This window comes from Myotis nattereri (genome assembly GCF_964212035.1).
Source record: "Myotis nattereri genome assembly, chromosome: 5".
Taxonomy (NCBI): Eukaryota; Metazoa; Chordata; class Mammalia; order Chiroptera; family Vespertilionidae; genus Myotis; species Myotis nattereri.
Genome location: NC_138080.1, coordinates 20,163,149 through 20,184,568, shown reverse-complemented (window position 1 = coordinate 20,184,568; position 21,420 = coordinate 20,163,149). Strand labels below are relative to the sequence as shown.

The window sequence follows — 21,420 nt, the reverse complement described above, 5'->3', positions numbered from 1 at the left end:
TTGGTTCTCAAAGGCAGGCAGTATCTACCATGGGACTTATTGGATACTCAGACAGGAGAGGTGGTCCCTACAGCAAGGAGCAGAGACCTGTCCCAAAGCCCAGGTCTGAGGAAAGGATATACTTGTGACACTAACCTGAACCCTCGTATCTCCCAGCTGTGCGGGTCACCATTTGTCACGGAGTGATGTCACTTCCTCAGACATCCACATGGCAGCAGGGCTGGCCACATTAAGAGTGAGAAAAACAGGCACACTGAGGTTAGGAAAGAACTAGTTACTCCACAGCACAGATGGTTCCACTGAAGTGCTTCTTAAAAAACTTTGATCATTTAACTTAGTCTTACAACTCTGAAGCAATCACTTGTATCTCCCAAGTGGGGACACATACAGGAGTGAAGTGAGCCACACAGCTGGTAGATAGGAGGGCCAGAGTTCAGCCTTAGACTGCCCTCAAAGCCACTTCACACACTGCCTTCTTGGGGTGGGTGTGCCATACACCAAACCAAGGCAGGCTGTCAGATAACCCCACTGGCTCTAGAACTGTGGCTCTGGATTGACTGGACCTCTGGGTTCACCCTAGATTACCCTTCTTACGGGTTAGCTGCTTCTTCATCTGTGAAATTAAGTAGATATGTCCAAGATGACCATCCTGGAGTGGAAAAACTAGAAAACCAAAGTCATCTAATTGTTCCAGGGACAAAGGTGGAGAATTAAATGATTCTTTATTATCCCTTTACAGTCAAGGAAGAAAAGTTATTTAAAAAAAAAATCGGCACTAGCCAGATCTAAGCTCCAGGTGTGCATGGGGAGTTGGCAGCTTGGGGCCAGGGCCAGGAGGCACACTGCCAGACATGGCTCTGTGCCATGCCATATAAAAACTATAACTATTTTAGGGGGTAAGTAAAGGTCACAAAATCTCCCTGGGTCAGGTGAGGACTGGATGGAGACAGGATAACATTCCTTGATGTGGAGCCTTGGTCTCTATCACCCAAAGCCAGTACGTGACTTGAGGTGGGAGAGGCAACATGTGACGCTGAATAAATGAAAGGCAGATGGAGGTCAGTGTCCATGAAGAATGTTAACAGGCTGACTCAGTCACTTTGCCTACCTACTTCTGTACAGACTCATACTGTAGGGCCCAAACCTTGACCACGTTTTCTTGGCCCATCCAGAATAAACAGATTTGGCTGTAAAGGACCAAATTAGAAATGATTCTCAGACCGGTTTGTGCAAATGGTTTTTTTTTATTTTTTATTTCCACATTTATATCACAAGGTGTCCACTTACTGGACCAAATAGCAAAGTTGCTCCCTTCTGCATCCTGAGAACACAGAAGTCTAGATACTGTACATTCACTAAGGCTCCTTGTTTTTGCAAATCGCGTTATGACAACCATAAGGCAAACGAATCTAAAGGAATGGTCATGAGTGTTTCCAGCGCACAGACAGGTCTCCTTGCCAACAGTACAGCTTTACACACCAGTAGCACCTATGGGAACCTTTTGTTTTGGGGATGAGACTCTAGAAAGGTGACGTTTTCTAGATATGTGCAGAAAAGGGAAAATGAAAAAATAGAAAGGAAAATTATTTGGCTGGTGGTGAAATGGAATAAAATAAACTCTAGAAAACAAATTTTTGCAGCATTTCTTTAAAAAGTGAGTTTGAACTGAAACGAAATACTCATGTGTGGATGCCCATGGAGTGTGGGTCAAACAGGCTGGCCAGGGGCCCACCTGATGCCAGCAGCTCATTACATCTGGCACCATGATGGAAACACTGGCTGGATGGGGTGAAAATAGGCCATGAGGTTGCCCACTGCCTCAAACACTCAGGGCCAAATGAAAGAACAGAAAATGCAGATAGATGAGATGCATGCTTCTGTCACTGTGTTAAAGGTAACTTCTCCCACAGGTTTTCTGTGCCTGCCTGCAACTGAGGTCCCAGCTCATGGATGCTGGGAAGTGTCCGCACCTCTCCTGGGGTGGGGAGCTGACGCGTTTTATAGCTGGTTTGCTATAGAGTTCTGAACTCACTTTGCCGGCCTTCCTTCCACACGGTCCTTCCTTTGTAATTTTGTTAGTAAACTGGTAGCAGCATTTCACAAAAGAAGGAGAATTTTGAGGGAAGAGCTTAGAGAGACCTAAGACCCCCCGCCCTTCCCTTCTGCCTCAGCTGGGCTCCAAACCACTGGAGGCTTCCAGGCCTGGCCACCCTCCTGCTAACTGCAAGGTGGGAATGCACTTAGAGGCTGAGGGGCCAATCAGTCTAAGCAAACATAAGGCAGAATGTTCAATCGCCCGTCGTCACCGTGCGGATCAAGCGATATGCACTGCGTCCAGTCATACCAGTTACCCTGTGTGTCCTGACACCCATTCACCCCTGGCCACTGGTGGGCTTGGATTCTGTCCAGATCGTTCTGTGTGACCTGGCGGCTTAGCCCCGGGAGGTCAGTGAATGGGCCCGGAGGCAGTAGCACGTGTGGCGTCCTGGCCCCACGCCGGGTGCTCTCCTCCTGTTTCAGGTACTCAGACATGAAGTGGTGGGCCCCTGGGGTTTGTGCGCCCGAAGATGAGAGCAAGCTGCTCTGCCGGCTTAGGTAGGACTGAATGATCTCATTGCGTGACAGCTCCTTCCAGTTCGTCTGCTCAAAGGGGCTTTGGAGGCTGGTCTTGGCCTCGGGTTTGTCCAGCTCTGTCCTGGGTTGCTCCGTGTGCACAGGGCTGTCGGCCCGCACTGGCTCTTTCTGGGTCAGAGGTTTGATCTGTCTTGTCATGGGGTCAAAGGTGAGCTTCCGCTCTTTTAACCGCACAGGCTTGACGCCTGCCTCGGCCACTTGGCCACCCAAGTTCACCGTGTAGTCACGGGGCTGTTTCCTCTTCTTTTTGCTGTCTGAACCACCAGAGGAGGCTGCATCACTGTCCGCCCTGGAGGAGTCTGGGGAGAAGCCAGCCCGGGGTAGGATGGACTCAGCTGGTGACAGCCCTGCCTTGCAGACCGGCCCTGCCAGTCGCTGGTGGCCCTCAGGCTGCTCTAGCCAGTGCACTGGGCTCTCAGCACTGGGCAACAGCTCTAGCCGCCGCACAGGGGGTGTGGATGGCTGGGCAAGTGGCAGTGGTGACGGCACCTGCGTGACATCGAGCGACTGGGGCCGAGGCAAGGGACTGGGCACAGAGCCCTTGGGTGAGTATGGGCTCCGCTGCCGGGCAAAGGAGCCCTCGTGCCGTGAGTTCCGGGGACTGAAGGAGCAACGAGGCGGCCCTTTGGGGTGGGGAGGTCCCGAGGTCTCATCCGCCCTGTCCAGCTGCTGTAGCACTGCAGCCTTGCTTTGCAAGCAGGGCCCGGAGGGCTTGCCCAGACCTGGGGAGCTGGTGTGCGGCCTCACAGCATTGATGGGGATCTTGATGCTGTGCTTGTCATTCTCGCCCTGCTCCAGGCAGCTGCCCTCAGGGCCCACGTGCCTGCCACTGTCCAGGGGACCTGGGAAGCTCTCGGGGCTCCCACCTATCCCATTGGTGGGGAGAGGTGATGAGTTGGGAACCAGGGAGTCATGGCTTACTTTGGAGACCTTGGGAGGTGGCCCAGGGTGGCCAAGGTCACGCTGGTCCCCCCGGCGCTTGCGATTGCTCAGCCTGTCCAGCCGCAGCCCAGGCAGTCTCTGGATGTCATTGCGGTTCTTCAGGTCATGGATGCTCTTGGGTGCGCTGGCCACCCCCGCCTCTGGCCGGCAGTTGTGGGCACCCCCGTTAGCAGAGCCAGGGGCACCTGCCAGCCCCCGCAGCACTGCCTCATTCTGGTGCACAGGCTCAATGAGCTTCTGCCAGTTCCGCAGCAGCTTCTTGGCCCGCTTGGCAAGCTCTTCGTTCTTGGTCTTCTTGCGGACGTCATTGATTAGTTTCCCAAGTCGCGTCTCCTACAACCAGAGAAAGACCATGGCACTTTTTTTGAGACGGAGTCCCCCTGTGGCCCCTAAACCACTGGCTTACCAGACACAAAAACCTATGGGGAATTTGGGTCCTTTGTGACATCTAAATTCTCAAATATAGTCCTCAGACCCTAGGGTCCCAGGGCCAGAGGCAGCATTCTCAGAAGCACTGTCCTGCAGGCTACTGGCACCAAGGCCACTGCAAGGACCCTTTGTCAAGGAAGCTTTCTGGATGACAGTACATTGTGGGAAAGGCAACAGCAAACAAAAGAGCCCAGGGCCAGCGACACCCACTGCAGTCTCCCCTGGGGTATCCTCCTCACCCCCTCCCCAAGAGTGTAAGGCATCTTGCGGAGGATGGAACCCCAACTCTGGGACTGAACCCCCAACCCCACCCCAGGTGCCTCAGTGCCCAAGGAAAGATGACACTCTCAAGCACGTACTGTGGGCTGGGACACTCACCTCCAGTGCCTCTTTGGTAATGGGGTATTTCTCTAGGCTGGAGATGACTTCCAACACCGCCACCATGTTCCGGATCTGCAAGACAAGAGCCACTCATCACAACCCTGCCCTTCTCCCCACCCCAGCCTGCTCCACCTCTCCCACACCAAGAGCCAGTGGAGCTGGCATCTCTGAAGCCCCTGCTGCACACCTCTGCCCGGGGGCCACATGGCACCCAGCACTCACTCTCCTATCCATGTACATGGCCACACTCTCGAGTGTCTGTCACACAACCAAAACTCATGACATTAATGAAACAAGATCTGCTCTTGATCAAAGAGATACACTCTACTCTGCCATTTGATGGGGTGGGAGGCTAAAGTGTTAAATAAAATACACCAAGTTTAAAAGAAAAGATTGATACATAATAATCCAATAGATTTGGCTACCTTAACAAGACCTTTAGAGTTCATCCAAAGAAACTATAAAGAGAGCAAAAAGTCAAAGTGGGAGAAGACAGATGCCACAAGGCCCCGATGACCCCAATCTGGAACATACAGAGACCCTGAGCAAAACACAGGAGGTTGTAGCATCAGTGCTCAAGTCTCCTGGTAATCAGGAAGTGTAGACCGAACCCTCAAGTGAACACACTGTACACACCCACCTGGCAGAAATGGTACCTGACGATGCCAGAGAGTTCTTGGCACAGCTGACTGGGGAGCGATGGGCTTTGTCTAGTACAAACACGTATGTACATCTTATGACCAAGCAATTACAACCCTTTAAGATACTTGCTTCAAGACAGGCCCTGTCCTACTAATACATGTTCCCATATGTCACCACCTTGGTTTAGTTGTCACAACCACCCCAGGATAGATACTATTATCATCACATTTTACAGATAGGAGATGATACAGAAAGTTGCAGGTGACATGTTCAAACGTTATGATGACACCAGTGTCCTCTAGGAGTTTGAAGGAACAGAGTGAGAAATTCAAGAGCCATAGAAATGAGCAAACTGCAGCTTTTGTATACAGTGGGGCCTTGACTTTCGAGTTTAATTCGTTCCGTGACGGAGCTCGTAACTCAAATTACTCGTATGTCAAATCAACTGAACAAGTGAGACACGTGATGCTGGGCTGATGTTGTGGCGTTCACTGTGACGTTCGCTGCGCCAACTAGCGGTGGGGTACCTGAAGCTGGCTTGTAACCCGAAATTTAGCTCGCAACTCAAAGCAAAAAATCTGCCAAGAGATGGCTCATATCTCGAAAAACTCGTTAGTCGGGACACTCGTAAGTCAAGGCCCCACTGTACTAATAAAATGGAGTTCAAACCACAGGGAGGGAAGTATCACATAAAATATATATGGCTACCTGGCTGGTGCGTGAGGGCACATGCCAGAGTTGCAGGCTTGATCATGTGTGTGCGCGCACGTGTGTTTGTGCGCACGCAGGAAGGTAACCAATCATTTCCCTCTCATAGATGTTTTTATCTATCTCCCTCTCTAAGATCAATAAAGACATTAAAAAAATATAAGTGGTGATTCCATTTACACCAAGCACTTCAAGATTAACTCAAAATGAATCATAGACCTAAATATGAAAGCAAAAACTCTCAGGCTTCTAGAAGAAATAAGAGAAGATCTTTTTCACTTTGGGGTAGACAAAGATTTCTTAGGAACCCCCAAACACTAACCATTCAAGAAAAAATATGGACAAACTGGAAACTATCTTAATCAAAATCCAAGAACTTAGGTTTACTAAAAGACACCGCTAATGAAGAGGCAAGCCTTGGCCTAGTAGTACATGTTGACAAAACATTCTTGCTGAAGAATTTGAATAGAGAATAAGAACTCCTACATCTTCATCAACCGAGCGGCTGCAGGTTTCCAGTGGGCTGGCAGGAATAGGGAAGCCCACATCTGGAGTAAGCCCCTTCTCCCACCAAAATCACACAGTGAGCATATCACCCCCTACACACACACACACACACACACACACACACAGCAGAGTTATGTAGACATGATACAGTAAGGAAAGGTGCATCTCCACCCAGCCACTGCAGCATCTCCTTGTAGCTTTCCAAGAAATATTCCTTGCATACACAAGCCTGTGCACATACTTATCCCATATTTTTAAAAAAACAAAACATGGTTTTATGCCTTGCTCTTTCTCACTAACATCTGAAATGCCCAGCAGCACAGACCCCTCCTTTTGCTCAGCTTTCCAGTGAGGGGAGGCCCCATCGAGCAGGGCCAGTTGGGGGACACTTGGGTGTTTCACTGGCTGTTATAGACAAAGCTGCTATCACTACCTTTATCAGATGTGACTTTGGTCTAACAAACAAGCAACCAAAGGGGCTGTGGGCTCCCAGGCCATGAACTACTGTAATTAGCCCCTAGGGAGGCTGCTCCCATTGGAAGGTGAGGAAGCCTATTTCCCTTATCTTTCTGTCTTTGCCAGCACCAGGGTGTATCAGTTTCCTCTTGCTGCCAAAGTGTTCATACATGATCACAGACTGAGTGGCTTAAACAAAATGCATGCATCATCCCAAGTCTGAAGGTCAGAAGTGTGCTTGGGTCTCCGTGGGCTGTGATCTAGATGTTGGCAGACTACCCTCCTTTGGGGCTCGTTTCCTGCTCCTTCGGGTGTTGGCAGGATTCAGTTCCTCAGTGCTACAGAACTGAAGTCCCTGTTCTCTTTGTGGCTGTCATTTGAAGGCCATTCCCAGCTTCTGGTAGGCACTGCATTTCCTGGCTTGTACCCCAACCCCGCACCACACCTCTGACAAGCCAGGAAATGGTCTCTGCTTGTAAAAATTCCATATGTCATCACCACCTTGTTTAGTTGATGGCATCAGGCTGTGCCCACCTGGACAATCCAGGTCTGCTCCCTTAGTCACAAAAGTCCCTTCTGCCATGTAAGGTACCATGTGCCCAGGTACCGGTGACTAGGATGTGGGGCTGTTACTCTGCGGGCATTGTGTATTCCTGGCTTTTATTTTATTTTTTTTATCTGCCCCATTTCCAGCTAAAGGCAGTGTGGGTATAAATTGCAGTGACCACAGATCACGACAGTAGCCCTCACTGTGCCCAACAGAGCTCTCGCAAAGCTGCCCCTTTGCCAGGGGCCAATTTGCACCCTGTCAACAATGGCCTCGTCTCATGATGTTTTCATTTGGGGCTGTGGCTGTCTCTAGAAAGCTACTTCAAACTGAGCTGAAGAGGTGGATCTGAGAGGAGACACAATCAACATACCTTAATGTGCCTTCGAGTAGGGATGTGGTGCAAAAGGAGACTGCATGGTGAGGAGGCCAGTTGCACAGGGAGAGCAGGGCCACCAGCTTCCTGTCCCCAGTCCTGGGATTCAGCCTGATAGGGTCCTGAGCTTGCCACATGGCCTATTTCCACCCTAATGACCTCACTCTGGTATATTTAGAGCCCTAGGTCCCCATACACTCTGGACCAGCAGTCCCCACAAAGCAAGCCCAGCAGCACAGAGTGTCCTTGTCCTTGGGCAGACACTATCCCACTGCCAGAAGGAGAGAGAGGCAGAACACCTGGGCAGCCTGGGACTGGCAGCCAGCTGGTGCCACAGACACCCTACGGCCAGGACCCTCCTTGGAAGCTTCACAGGAGCTGAGACAGGTCAGGCTTGCGGGCTCTGCCATAACTTGGGTGGTGTACAGAGAGGCCCTCAGCCCTGTGGAAAATGTTACCCCTGTCTCCCTCCTTCTGCCCCCGCTTCATGGAAGTTCGGAATATCCCTGAGGGGCTCGCCCCTCTGGCTCTGCCCCACTCTTGGCCATGACAGGCAGGGCACTGAGCACTGTGTAGGAAGCAGTGCTTGGACATTCCAGATAGAGTCAGTCTGTAGACCGTGAGAAATGCTACCAGGAGTCTGTCCCTGAGCCCTGGCCCTTACCACACTGGACAGGCAAGAATCCTGGAGGTCTGTGCAACATCAGATCAGGCCTCTGGCCTCAGATCCAGTTGGCAGTGTCACCTCAGCCAGCCTGTTGGTAGGCAGTGGCCTGACCACAAACAGAAGGCTCCTGAACCTGTCTTACCAACCCACCCACCCACCCACCCACCCACCCAGGAGCAACAGGCCTCCCACCCTGGATAGAGAGGGCCTGTGGGTAGCAGGGACACCTAGGTGACATGCCAAGGGGGGCTCCCATCCAGGCTCGAGGCCTGCAAAGCCCAGCACAGATCCTTGGCAAGGATGTGGGTGTCAGCTGGAAGGCGGCAGGCATGCCTGTGGCAAGGGCATCACCTGAGTGGGGTCTCCTACAGCAGAGGTCCCAGGGCCTTGTGAGATGATAAGGCAACAAAGCCTGGAGAGGGGAGAGGGAACCAGAACGAAGACAGTGGCATGAGCGAGGATGCCAGGAGGACATAGCCTGCCTTCTATCAACTCCAGCCCAAGTGGGAGCTGACTGCTACCACCGCACCAAAGACCACCTACCTGTCTGCATGAAAACACATATTCTCATCACCACAGCACATACACCACTCCATCCTGCATGGGGAGGGAGCCTCTGAGCCATTTTTGGAATAAGTCTGCAGGCCAGGGCTGAGGGCCACATGCAGCCAACTGCTGTCGTGGATGCCTTGGGAATCTTCCCAGTAAAACAAACACACACACCTCAAAACCACCCGCCAAGCGGCTTTCCCAAAAGGGGCAGAATCCACACACCAGTGAGTCTGAGCACTGCAGCCTCTCATTTCCTCATTAGGGCTCCCGCAATAGATGCAAACTAATTTGTGTTTCCTGAACAATTAGTGAGTCTAGTATCACGTCCCCTTTCTGCCAATGATGACTTCCTGTGCGAACTGCTCACGTTCTCAACCCATTCATTCAACCCATTTGTTTTCTGTATTTAGTGGCCTCTTTATTGGAAATAAATATTGCCCAGTCATGGAACCTCCAGTGTGGTGGCATTTGCTCCACAGATACCTAAATGTCCTTAGGGGAGGTACAAGATGGGACAAAGCTACTCTGGAATGGCAGAGAGCAGGCAGGGCAGGCCACGCGATGGGCAAGACTCAGAGAAGACCTGAGGTGTCCACTGTAAAGGAAGGGCAAGAAGTCATCCTGGGTGTGACACAGGTGTCTACAAAGTTACCCATGACTACTGGTGGGACTAACTCCATAACCACCTTGCTGATGGTTTTTATACTGGATTCAGACAGCTTAAAAGTGGTTGTCCATTCAGACAGCCAGTGTCTCCAGCATCAAACATGTAGGCTACCCTAAACCAGCAGTTCTCAACCTGTGGGTCGCGACCCCTTTGAGGGTCGAACGACCCTTTCACAGGGGTCGCCTAAGACCATCGGAAAACACATATATAATTACATATTGTTTTTGTGCTTAATCACTATGCTTTAATTATGTTCAATTTGTAACAATGAAAATACATCCTGCATATCAGATATTTACATTACGATTCATAACAGTAGCAAAATTACAGTTATGAAGTAGCAACGAAAATAATTTTATGGTTGGGGGGTCACCACAACATGAGGAACTATATTAAAGGGTTGCGGCATTAGTAAGGTTGAGAACCACTGCCCTAAACTAAGGCACCTCCTGGCCTCGGGCCAGGGGAAAGAAAGAACCCTCACTGAGCACATCCTCACTAGGGGATGGGGAGGATGCTCCGCACTGCCAACCCAGTTCCTGGGCTCTTACGGGTTCTAATGGAGATTTCCCACATATGAAAAGCAAGAGTAGGTGCAAAGGAAGTAAAACAGCCTTCATTCTCAGAAAGCCCTTCAGCACCTAAATCACTACGGCAGCTGGAGATATTTGCTGCTCGACTCACAGAGAATGGGAAGCAGGGGGTTGGACACACACAGGCAACAGTCCCAGGGACAGGAGAACAACCCTCAGAAGCAGTCCGGACAAAAGTCTGGACAATGCCAGTGCTGGGTACCACCACTCCTGCTCAGGTGATGTCCCTATCCTCCCACACCCTGGGTCATGTGGGAGCAATGAAGGAACCTGAACAATTAGTGAAACTGCATAAAACTCCAGAGCATGCTACATTCCATGTGAACATTAAAGGTACACTGCTCATCCTAATCTTTAATGACACATTTTTTACTATTTACTAAAGATATGATGCCATCTGCAACTTGCTACAAAATAACCCACTTGGGTGCCTATTGGAGAAAGTGGAACAGGAAACAATGTTGATCTGGTAAGTAGGATTTTAAGTTGGTATCTATTGATGCCAGGATGGTTACACTCTTCTAATTTTATATTTGAAACTTACCACAATCTTTAAAAAGTTTACTTAAATACTTGTATTTCCTTACATTAGGATGGGATACTTAACTAGACCTGGAATGTCAGGGCAGTGTGTGGAGGTGAAGTGATCAGGTAACCATTTTCCAATTCCTCACAGTGGCTTTGTGCTGCGCCACCTGGTGCCTGTGTGGGGAGGAGGCTGAGGACTAAGTGGTTCCACAGTGAGTCTGTCTCCTGAGGAGTTCAAACTACCTTGGGTTCAAACTACCAGGCACATGGTGCCAAAACAGCCTGCACTCCTGGGGTAGAAAAGGGCATGGGGTCCGGGTCTCCCTGCTAAAGAGCCCAGAAGGCCAGAACTTCGCTTTGCAGCTCCTTCATGCAGGAGAGGCCCAACTGCCTCAGCCATCACGTAGTGGGGAGTGCTTCAGAGTCCACGAGGGGCTCTCCAGAGGGTGTCAGCCATGAATGGAAGAGTTGGCAAGAAGGATCCCTGTCTTTTGATGTTATGGCCAACCACGAGCCACACCAAAGCCCTTGTCCAACTGTGGATGTCTTCGATCTATTTCAGGGATAGGTAGGTAAACCCCAAGCCCTGAGTAATTACCACCAGGGGCCGGGGGGCGGGAGGGGAGCTGGGGACTTCCACCCAGATGCGAAACAAAGAACAGAGACACCAAACTTTGGTGTTTGTGAGGCCCCTGGTTCACGGCTCCCTTTTCTCCATGCATCAGGGGGTACCACTCCACCAGAAATACCCAACCTCCTGGTCATGAAGCTGGACATGTGCAGCTGTGATAAAAATGGGGAAACCCTGCACTCCCTGAAGTCTAAGCACCGGTGGGACCACCTGGCCTGACTCTCACAGGATCACCACTTATTGGGTTCCTCCAGGGGCCAACCTCTAGCTTTTTATTCTTGAAACCCCACTTTACAGATAAGGAAACTGAGGGTCCAGGGCTCACCATGAAGCTGGAAGGTTGTGGACTTTGGCCTCATATCGGGATCCCACTCACACACTCTCCCCAATCCACTACCACAGGGAAATGCACAGGTTACAAAGAGCTCCTTGAAGCCACACAGAGCCAGCAGCTTCATGCCCAGCATGCCCAGAAGCACATTCAGATGGTCTCCAGGCTGCCTCTGCCTTCCTCCCTAGAGCCAGGGAGACCCACACCCTCCCATCAAAGCTGAGGCTTTAGCCACCCACCAAGGCTCAACCTGAGCTGCAAGCCACTTAGTGCTAACGATGATGGCCCTTGGCCCTGGAGCCTGCTCTCCTCCAGGCCCCAGATAGCGCACACCAAGGGCGAACTCACCCGCCTCACTGTCTGGACAGTCCCCCGACCACCCATACCAACTTGTTCAGTGGGCTCAAAGGAAGACAGGTCAGCAGTAAAAACCAGTTTAGTTAAAAAACCAACAATGTGAAAGTTGTCTTTTTTCCCCTCTTTTAAATGCATAATGCTCTTACAAAACTTACAACTTACAAAACCACTTAGCTCAAAAGACTTTTGGAAGTGTTCAGCAAGCAAGCTGTCCTTCCAAGCGAAAACATGCCACAGATGGCACCCAGAAGCAACCAGACAGTGAGTCTTTCAATGTGCTGAGCTTTTCAACGCCATCCCCAGCTGAGTCATGATTCCCGGCCAGTCACACAACAGGCATCAGTCTTGTCTGCTGAAGGTATGTGGACAGGGTGAATGAAACTGGGCTCTGTTGGACACGTGTGTGTGATTTTGTACTAGCAGCACCATTTTCAGCCACAGCAAGTCTTCCTGCTTCTGATAACCATACATGTTCCCTTGCAGATGCTGTTCTGTGACTCAAACTACCTCCGTCACAAGCTGGTGCAAGAGGTGGCAACTATACCCCCCAAAGGGCCTGTAAGAACACGGCCCCAGTCTCACACAGTCTCCCTGAGTATAAGAAGTCAGTGCAGCTTGATCCTCCTTTTCAGCTCTGGAAGGTGCAGCCTCCTGGGCCCTGCTCTGCCTTTCCTGGTCCCATAGCCAGACTGGAGCAAGGGGAACCTCCTTCGGGCAGATGCTATGCCAGCCCTCTCCCTTGCAAAGGCATCATCCTCCGCCAGGAGCCCGTGGAAGCCTCAGAGCCACAGAAGCAAAGTCTCTCTTAGAGGAAGAACGACACTGGGGTGCAGGGTATCCAATGTGCGGCCGACAAGTTCACCACTTGTAAAAGCACAATATATCACTTCCTCATCAGTGGGGCCCATCTGTTCCCCAGAGGCATCCTCAGTTGGAGCATGCCCACCATCGGAGTGGCCTGACTGGCCACAAAGAACCCACGGCCAGAGCATGCAACTGCAGCTGTAACTCAGCCCAGGGGATGGAAACTCCTGCCTGGGCCCAGGCACCAGGCAGAGCATAGCCTGTGCCCTATAAGCAGAACAAGAAGAGGAGGCCCAAGACCCAGGGCGCAAGTATGAGTGGAGTGGCTGCCATCCATAAGACCTCTTCAAAAGAGGCTTGCAGACAAGGAGAGGCAGCACTCCTCTCCACAGCTCTAAGCTTTATATCTCAGCAGCTCTTCCCAACAAAACTATGAACTTAAACTCTCCTGACCCCTGAATTAGGTCAACAGGATGTACAATTCTGGTTGTAATTCAGCCCTTTTTGAGAACTCTCAACTCTCATCCCTACACTAACACACTGGAAAGTCTGAATACCAAATAGAGCATTTATTTCTGCCAGACATACTCACAGAAGGGTCCAGTTGGCAGTGTATCTGATGACAGTTGAGCGTTTCTCCCTCCCAGCCTAGCTCCTGTAAGAACAGCCAGTAAGCATACCAGCTGTACAAGATGGAATGACATGATGCTCATGAGAGGGGCACACACAATGCTCAACCCACATGAACCTAAAAAATGGGCAATCCAAAACAACAATGAGCCAGCTTTTTAGGAACTGATGGGGACCAACATCTAAGAGAATGTTAAGTGAAACAGCAAGGTGAAAACAGTACACTCCTGTGCTGCCAACTGAGAATGCCCAGCAGTGGTGTTGGGCAGAGACAGAGTGGGGCCCACCTCTGATATAAGGAAGATCAGCCACCAACCTGAACCCTGCTTCTCTATGAGCTGGGAAAGAAACCTGGGCAGAATGTTAGGAAAAGTGCAGATTTTGTCTGTGGGTCCTGAATGGCACACTGACCACAGTCCTTAGAGACTGTGTCCTCAAGGGGCAAGCCAGGGATGCCCAGCTCACTCACTGCTAAGCTCCTCTATGGCCCTAATGCAGTGCTAGGAGGCCACCCCTCCCCCAACTTGCTATCCCATCCCAGACTCCTGGCTGTGTGTGTGGCTCAGAGTAATGGCAGTGGGCAAAAGGATCTTCTCAGTGGGCATTCCTGCAACAGGGACCACTGTGGAGAGAACCAAGGACACTGTCACCCATGGAACAGGAGGGTAAGCCTGGATATTCTGTTTCAGACATCAATGTAAGATGGGACACACATACCCCACAACCCAGCAATTCCACTCCAGGGTATGTATCAACAGAAACGTGAGTACCAAGAATGGTGGGGTCAGCATGTTGAGAACAACCACAACTGAAAAACACCTGCATGGCTATGGCCAAAGTGTAAGTGATGACTAAATCATGACTTAGCCATTCAATATAGAGTGAAGGAACTAATGCTACACACAACATCAAAGATAAATCTCAAAACTGTCATGTGAAAAGCCAGAAATGAAAGAATATATTCTGTACTGGAGTGCTAGACTTCTTGGTGGTGACAGAAGTCAAGGAAGTGGCGGACGGGGGGGGAGGGGGGGGTAAGGGGTGAGGAGTGGAGAGTGATCAGGAGATGGAACAAGAGTGGCCTCTATAGAAATACTCTATTTCTTGACCTGACCGGGGTGGGGGTTACTTGGATGCATTGACTTCATAAACATTCACTGAGATGTAAAACTTACAACTCAAGTACTTCTCTGGATGTATGCTATGTATATATATATATATAAAAGCCTAAGCGACCATTACAACCGAATGACCGGAACAACCAGTCGACTGGTTGCTATGACGCGCACTGACCATCAGGGGTCAGATGCTCAACGCCAACGCAGGAGCTGCCCCCTGGTGGTCAGTGCACTCCCACAGCCAACCTCCCGTGGTCCCTCCCCCCCAGCTGGCTGGCTAACTTCTGTGGCCTCTCTCCACAGACAGCCAACCTCCCACAGCCCCTCCCTCAGCTAGCCAGTCCTGATCACCCCCATCGGGAACCTCCCGTGGCCCCTCCTCCCCCAGGCAGCCAACCTCCCACAGCTGGCCCAGATCCACCCCCGATCCGCCCCAATTGCCGGCCAGGCCAAGGACCACCCATGCATGAATTTGTGCACCAGGCCTCTAGTACTTTAATAAGAAGCTGGTCTTAGAGGCCATCCTGTCCTAGAAACAAATGCCAGAGCTGCTGGGGTTGAGAGGAAGGGAAGGCACTGGCAAGCCAGCCCTTCACTCCCTTCCCACACAGGAGCACAGACTCTCTGAGAGTTCTACAGAGCAAGGTCTGAGACCTGCTGCATCATAAGCCTAGGCTACCTCTGAGACACTCGGCATGCACTATGCTTCACAGCTCATACAGAAACATGTCCACACATTCCTGCCTTGGGTAGGGGTCAGTCTGGGGAGATCAAGGGCACTTTGAAGGTTCCAGGAAAGGAGCACTCAGTAAGCAGCTCAGTGTTCCCAGGAGGAGCAAGTCTAAGGTTACTGGAGCGAAACACGCAGGCAGCTCCCACTGCCTGGGCATCACCGGCCAGCACCATGCTGGACATCTGTCCTCTACCACATGGTAGTCTCCTCTGAGACCACTAACCTCCACAGTAAATATTATGCCCCTGCCCAAACAAGGAAGCAAGGGCACTTGTGACATACCCAGCCACATTTTCATTTTTTACCTAACCTGCTAACCTAACTTTTTAAAGTCAGCCTACGCCTGCCTCCACGCAACTATAAAACATCTAGAAGAAAATGTAGGAGGAAAATCTTAGTGATCTTGAGTTTGGCAAAGACTTAAAATATGACAAAAAGCACAAACTATAGAGAAACATAAACTGGAATTCATCAAAATTGAAAATCTTTGCTTTTCAAAAATGACACTGTTATGAAAATGAAAAGACAAATCCCAGACTGGGAAATATATATATAAATCATATATCTAAGGGAGGACTTGTACCTAAAACATATAAAAACTCTCTCAAGTCAATAATTAGACAAAGAACCCAAAAGGAGGGGAGGATGGACAAATGATCTAAACAAATAACCAAGTCATTCACTAAGGAAGAAATATACATAGCAAACAAACACTTGAGGAGATACTCAACCACATTACTGGCCATCAGGAATTTACAAATTAAACCACCACGAGACACTCCTACATACCTATTAGAATGGCTAAAATGAAAAGACTGACCATACCCAGTGATGGCCAAGACATAGAGCAACCAGAATTCTCATACACTTCTGGGTGGGAGTTTAAGTGGTATAATCACCTTGGAAGACATTTTGGCAGATTCTTAAATTTCATCAACATGTGAATGGATGAATGAATTATATGCCCATAAAATGAAATGCTATTCACCACCACCAACAAAAAAATGAACTATTAATGTACAGAGTGCATGAATCTCAAAATAGACAAGCTGAATGAGAGAAAAGCCCAGACCAAAATAAAACAAAAAAGAGTATATATTGCATGATTCACAAAATTCTAGACTAATCTACAATGATAGAAAAAGCAGATCAGCAGTTGCCTGGAGACACGGGTGGGTTGGGAAGAAGATTACAAAGGGGTAAGAGGAAACTTCTGGAAATTACAGATATGTTTATTACCTTGACTGTGCTGATGATTTCTTACATGTACTTATAGGTCAAATGTAGCAAATGGTACACTTTAGAAGTGCACAGTTTACTGTACATCAATTATACCTCAACGGAGCTGTAAAACAACTGTGGAGGAAGATGATAGGTGCAACAAGGTCCTGGAAAAGTAGGAAGATAGTAGGCAAAGAGAAGGAAGGCTCTGTTGAAGGTGAGGTATCAGATCCCCTTGGGGTGAAGAGTGGAGTAGAAAAGTTACTTCTCACCTCAGTAAAATGAAGAGGACTGTCATGCCTGGGCATTCCAAGGGCATAGTAAGACCTGAACAACAACTGCAAAGTGTGTGTAACGCATTCTTCATAGCAGACGGGACTCTGGCACACAGCAGTAAACAACAGCTTTTCCCTCTGGGACATTCTGCGTGCCCCCAAAACACTTGTGTAGCCAAGAGCAGGAGACTCACCATGCTGGAGCTGGGTAAGTGTCTCCTATGTCGTGAAATAAAAGGCTCACCAGCCAGGCTGGTGTGGCTCAGTGAATGGGCATCAACTTGTGAACCAGGAGGTCATGGTTCGATTCTCAGTCAGGGCACATGCTGGGTTTCTGGCTCAATCCCCAGTAGGGGGCGTGCATGAGGCAGCTGATCAATGATTCTCTTATCATTGATATTTCTATCTCTCTCTTCCTGTCACTTCCTCTCTGAAACAAATAAAAATATATTTAAAAAAATAAAATAAAAGGCCCACCAGTCATCAAGGGCTGAACTTAAGGATATGAGCTCTTTTCAGCCTGCCTGCAGGGTTTCATCATACTTCAACTGGAGACCCAGGAGAGGGAGCCAACTTCCCTGCTCACACAGGAAAGGCCAGCACCCACAAATACCTGCACAAATGACAGTCGCAGTGATAAATAGCCATCCTCCTGACATGGCAATAGCTTCAGTGCCTTTCCCCCTCTGAGCTCTACATGATTTTTTCCGATGGGAATTAAGCTCCTATGACTGACACTGTCTGAAATCCCAACATTTCCCCCGTCAGCTGAGTTAACCCTTACTACTACTCTCAAGTGTGGCCTACAGCCAACCATCCCAGTGACCCTGGGAGCCAAATGCACTCATACAATCTCCGCTCAAGCCCAGACCTGGATCAGAAACTGTATATTAGCAAGCCCATGAGGAGATTCACACAGAGAGACAATGGGCAGAACCACTGCTTGGCACCTTGTACCCAGCCAATTCAGATCCTCCCCAGCAGTTAATGCCACCACTACCACCTTCACCCTGCTATCCAGAGCACAGGGCTCTTCACAGGTTGATCTCATCCAATCCCAATGACAACCCTACTCAGGGATGTGATGTGCCCAAGCTCGAATGTGTCTGCAAGGACAGAATGGTCACTGTGCTGTCCTGTCAGCGGTGGTCTGCAGAGCCCCACCCCCTGATCTAGCTGAGGGACCCTGCACATCCATTGCCAACCCAGGAGAAGGCCTCACCCAGAGGTGGTGATGTGACGGGTCCAGATGAACCACCACAGGATGGAAGGACAGTTAATGGCTAGACTAGTGGAGGATAAGATGTCTAACAATGGCACCTGACAAATGTAGGCTCAGACCTGCACACAAGGTAGCCCCTCCCAGATGGTATTAGCAAATTGTGCCACGTGCATCCCTTACAAGCAGGAGTCCAACCACAGCAAGTCTCACCCTCTCGACATGTGGAGCCTGTCATCACCCCAGACACCAGCTCCTCACCTAGGCTGCCAGGGCCCCAGCCTCATCCTCTCCCAGAGCTCCTGCCCAAAAAGGCACTTCTCTTCTAAACCCCAAAGCCAGGGTTTCTAAGATAATTCTATTTCAACTCCAACAAAGACCAATGACTGTTACAACACTGGTGATCTTTTCTAAGGGGAAATCATGCTTTTCCAGTTTTCAATCAAATGCCTATACCAGTGATGGCGAACCTTTTGAGCTCGGCATGTCAGCATTTTGAAAAACCCTAACTTAACTCTGGTGCCGTGTCACATATAAAAATTTTTTGATATTTGCAACCATAGTAAAACAAAGATTTATATTTTTGATATTTTATATATTTAAATGCCATTTAACAAAGAAAAATCAACCAAAAAAATGAGTTCGCGTGTCACCTCTGACATGCGTGTCATAGGTTTGCCATCATTGGCCTATACAAACCACAACCTTGGAACACAACTGTTCAAATGATGGCAGCTGTTAAGACATCACTAAACTGTGTTTTTTGAAAAGACAAATCAATTAAAATAAAAATTCATACATTGCCCAGCCAGTGTGGCTCCATGGCTGAGCATTGACCCATGCACCAAGATGTTGCCTGTTAGATTCCCAGTCAGGATACATGCCCAGGTTGTAGGCTTAATCCCCAGTGGGAGGAGTGCAGGAGGCAGCCCATTAATGTTTCTCTCTCATTAATGTTTCTATCTCGCCCTCTCCCTTCCTCTCACTCTAAAATCAATAAAAATATAATTTTATTTTATTTTTTTAAAAATATTTTTATTGATTTCAGAGAGGAAGGGAGAGGGACAGAGAGATAGAAACGTCAATAATGAGAATCATTTATTGGCTGCCTCCTGCACGCCCTCTCCTGGGGATCAAGCCTGCAACCCGGGCATGTGCCCTTGACCGGAATCGAACCTGGGACTCTTCAGTCCACAGGCCGACGCTCTATCCACTGAGCCAAACCAGCTAGGGCAGTGGTCGGCAAACTCAGTCAACAGAGCCAAATATCAACAGTACAACGATTGAAATTTCTTTTGAGAGCTAAATTTTTTAAACTTAAACTATATAAGTAGGTACATTGTTATTAACTTAATTAGGGTACTCCTAAGGCTTAGGAAGAGCCACTCAAGGGGCCAAGAGCCACATGTGGCTCGCGAGCCGCAGTTTGCCGATCACGGAGCTAGGGCTAAAAACATAATTTTAAAACACACACACACACACACACACACACACACACACACAACACACACACAGCCAAGTCCTCCACAGGATTTGACCAAAGTTGGCCTTGTCTGGGTTGGTGCTGCCTCTGCCAGATTCCTACCACCCAGCAAGATTCCACCTTGAGGTTCCTACAAGGGCTGTCCAGAGGCTGTGTCCTACAGGGCCACCAGCACAGCACCTGCAAGGAGGACAGCACAAATCCCCAAATAGGGGAAGACTTCAACAACCCCCAGCAATCCTCACATACCAAGAACCTGGCATCAAGGAACCTACCTGGAAGTCATGGCCAATCTCATAAGGACCCCTCCCCTGCAGTACAGAAAGCAAGGCCAGGCTGCTCCCTTATACTGGCCAGGAGCTCTAGAAAGTAAACCACTGTATCAGCCCTGCCTTCCCTTACCTCACCACTTCTGACACTCCCCACTCAGCTCTCTCACTGTTGTCTGTCTCACCGCCTGCAGGTATGCATCACAAGAGCAAGGACCTTGGTCTTGTTCACTATCACCAACTAAGTGCCTGGAACAGTGTCTGGCACAGAGTAAGACTTAATAACTACTAACTAATGATTGAAAGAACGGACAAATGAACAAACAAATGGGTGAACAGATGAATAAGGTCCCACCTTACAGTGCTAGGTCCCACCATATTAATTCCAACTCAGGATCTGCAGCCATCAAATTGGTATCTGGAGAGCAAACATGTCTTGACCTATTTCCAGCTGTCTCCTGCGTTGTTCATCCCCTGAGGGTTATGGGAACAGCGAGATGATTCTCAGTGGTCCCCCCACACCTCCACAAAGGGCAAGGCAAAGGGTGCCACATTTGCGCGGCCAGACAGAGGGAAAGCCACCGCCAGGGCAAGCAGAGGCTGCGGCCAGGGTAGCACAGCTCTTTTACTCATTCAGGCAAACATGTTTGTTCAGCAAGGGCCTAATGGCTTTCGGCAGCGTCTTCTTTTTCAACACAGTGGTCCTGGAAGCTACCACAAATATTTTCCCCAACTTACCTTCTTGGCAACCCTGAAATTATTCTAGAGGGTTACATAAGCAGGGAGAAGGGGAGGAGGTTTTTGCGGAGCCAACACAAAAGCAATGTGGAAAGCAAACCTCACAATCTACATGGTAACTCGGTGACAGTGGCACTGCTGGGCATGGCAGATGAGTGGCAGCTTGCTAGTAGAGGGTGAGGGAATAGTGGAGGATCACCACAGCTTGAGGTTACTTGCCACCAACAACCAACTCAACCACCTCCTCCCAACCTTTCCTGCTGGAGGCTGGAGGGAGGGAAGCCTGACCACATAATGGCAGCACTTTCTACCTCTCCCTGAACCATCTGATTCACACAGGAGGTGGAGGGGCAGCAAAATCCATGGAAGGCCAGGAGCCTGCCCTATGACTAAATGTCACAGGAGACTCACAATCCAGAGGCACTGCAGTATCTTCTACTTGTTTGAAATGCATGCTGGCAAAAACACTGAGAACTGGGAACAGAAAAGATTATGCTTTTCATTGTGTTTCCTTCATTACTTCCTCAATATTTTTAAACTTATTTTTTCAAGTGTGTTTTCTTGAGTTGCTATTTTTCCCTTCTGATCCTCACCACATAGATAATACCAAATGCAAGAGAAATGCAGCAGTGTGACCGGGGGAGAATGCAAGCATGTTTGTTACTACAGCCTATGTCAATGTGAAAAAAGAGAAGGTTGTGCTGGTTGCAAATCTCTACCTGTCATCTCGGCCCAGGCATCTCAGCCCCCTTTCTTAGAGCAGTTCCTTGGACACAAGGCTGCTCCTTCCTCCTGGAGCCCCAAGCCCAGATCCTTTCCCTCTCTCCCTCCACTTCCCCACTATTGCTGCGCAGTCCTACTTCAGGGAGGGCCAAATCTGCATCATAGGCCCAGGTATGGCCTCAGACCCCAAGCCCCACCTGGTGGCTCTTCTTTCACATCTCAAAGGTATGGATGTCCCAGACCAATGGCCAACTCCCCT

At 49.5% G+C, this 21,420-nt stretch overlaps 1 protein-coding gene across 2 annotated transcripts in view; it reads right to left on the bottom strand.

Moving 5' to 3' along the window:
* Nucleotides 1-1,233: 1,233 nt before the first annotated feature.
* The window catches only part of MED26 (mediator complex subunit 26), a 47,917-nt gene continuing 27,730 nt past the window's right edge, over nucleotides 1,234-21,420 (bottom strand). For both annotated transcript variants that reach the window (XM_081091382.1, XM_081091383.1), the window contains exons 2-3: nucleotides 4,384-4,458; nucleotides 1,234-3,909 (exon numbers count right to left, since the gene is read on the bottom strand). In XM_081091382.1, the coding sequence (XP_080947508.1) occupies nucleotides 2,260-3,909; nucleotides 4,384-4,458 (1,725 nt within the window). In that variant the 3' untranslated portion in view covers nucleotides 1,234-2,259. The remainder of the gene's footprint in view (nucleotides 3,910-4,383; nucleotides 4,459-21,420) is intronic.